At 37.7% G+C, this 1,173-nt stretch overlaps 1 protein-coding gene across 1 annotated transcript; it reads left to right on the forward strand.

Annotated features, from left to right (window-relative positions):
- Positions 1-355: 355 nt before the first annotated feature.
- Positions 356-1,167, forward strand: LOC109590165 (uncharacterized; the record flags this gene model as incomplete). Its single annotated transcript, XM_020006088.1, has 4 exons — positions 356-461; positions 567-746; positions 870-1,033; positions 1,096-1,167. Coding segments are annotated over exons 1-4 (437 nt in total), but the record flags the coding sequence as incomplete, so codon positions are not given.
- Between the last annotated feature and the right edge of the window lie 6 nt (positions 1,168-1,173).

Here is a 1,173-nt window from a genome sequence, read left to right on the forward strand (position 1 = left end):
GCAACAAGGCCTTAATCCTGGACAGCATCGCCATTGACATTGCACTAATAATGCACTTCCAATTAACGCGCACCCCCCTCGGCCCGTATGTTTAGCAATGTTCTAATTATTCATTTTTGAATAATGAATATGTGCCATTGATTAATTAATTTAATTATTTGCTTATTAAAAGAGCTCTGAAAGAGCTCTGAGGTAGCGGTCCATACAAGAAGTTAACAGATAGAGAAGGACTCGGTATTGGTGAATGGCTCCACTATAGCTGCTAAAGAACAGATAAATAGCTGGACACTAAACACGTGGTCTTTAATTGTCATAGCAACGCTCTAACAGTTTCCATGGTTTTTAATTGAATTTTTTATGACCGCGAATAATTGCAGCCGCGAATATATCCCGACCTACGGTAATTTTTAGCTCCAGCTGGCCTAACAAGCACAGATGATATGGATACTTTTGAAGAAAAAGTAAGAAGGCGTGGCACTTAATAACTACTGATAACTTCTAATAATCATTAATAATTATTAATAATTACTGATAAAATTATTAATAATCATTAATAATTATTGTAGTTAAAGGATGAGGTGATTAACTTGATAACTGAAGAGGACACGTCCAGTGATTCCTTCTTGGGTACCATAAAGACTCAAGCTAATTTTGAGGATCACTTTGGAGACATTCACGACTGGAAAGGAGACAGTAATATCCACCATTTCTTATGCAGGCAACTCTACCTTCACTACACAGCAGCAGTACGTCACATGACAGTCACATGATGCCAACACACATGCCTGCACGCACGTATCTCATTATCCTACACACATGCATGTATTTAATTGTATAGTCATGTGATTTTCACATGACTGCTACTATAGGAACAGGATATATTGTCCAGTGTGTGGCATCGTTATGTTGATGGTTTAAAGAAAGGTCCTAATCAGTATAGAGAGGTACCGACCGATAGAACAAAGAAGAGAGAGTTTCATAATTATTTGAGGAAAGGGATCCCCCTGGAGTTTAGATCACAAATTTGGAGCAGGTAGCCTTCACTAATAATATTTCTCTTATACTTTCTTTCCCTCTCTCCCTCCCTCTCTTCAGTATTATAAATCATCACATTGGAAAATTTCGAGATATTAAGAACAATGCGAGTAAGGACGGTAGCTATTACCAGTCTTG

This window comes from Amphimedon queenslandica, unplaced genomic scaffold (assembly GCF_000090795.2).
Source record: "Amphimedon queenslandica unplaced genomic scaffold, v1.1 AMPQUscaffold_10412, whole genome shotgun sequence".
In the NCBI taxonomy this organism is placed as follows: domain Eukaryota; kingdom Metazoa; phylum Porifera; class Demospongiae; order Haplosclerida; family Niphatidae; genus Amphimedon; species Amphimedon queenslandica.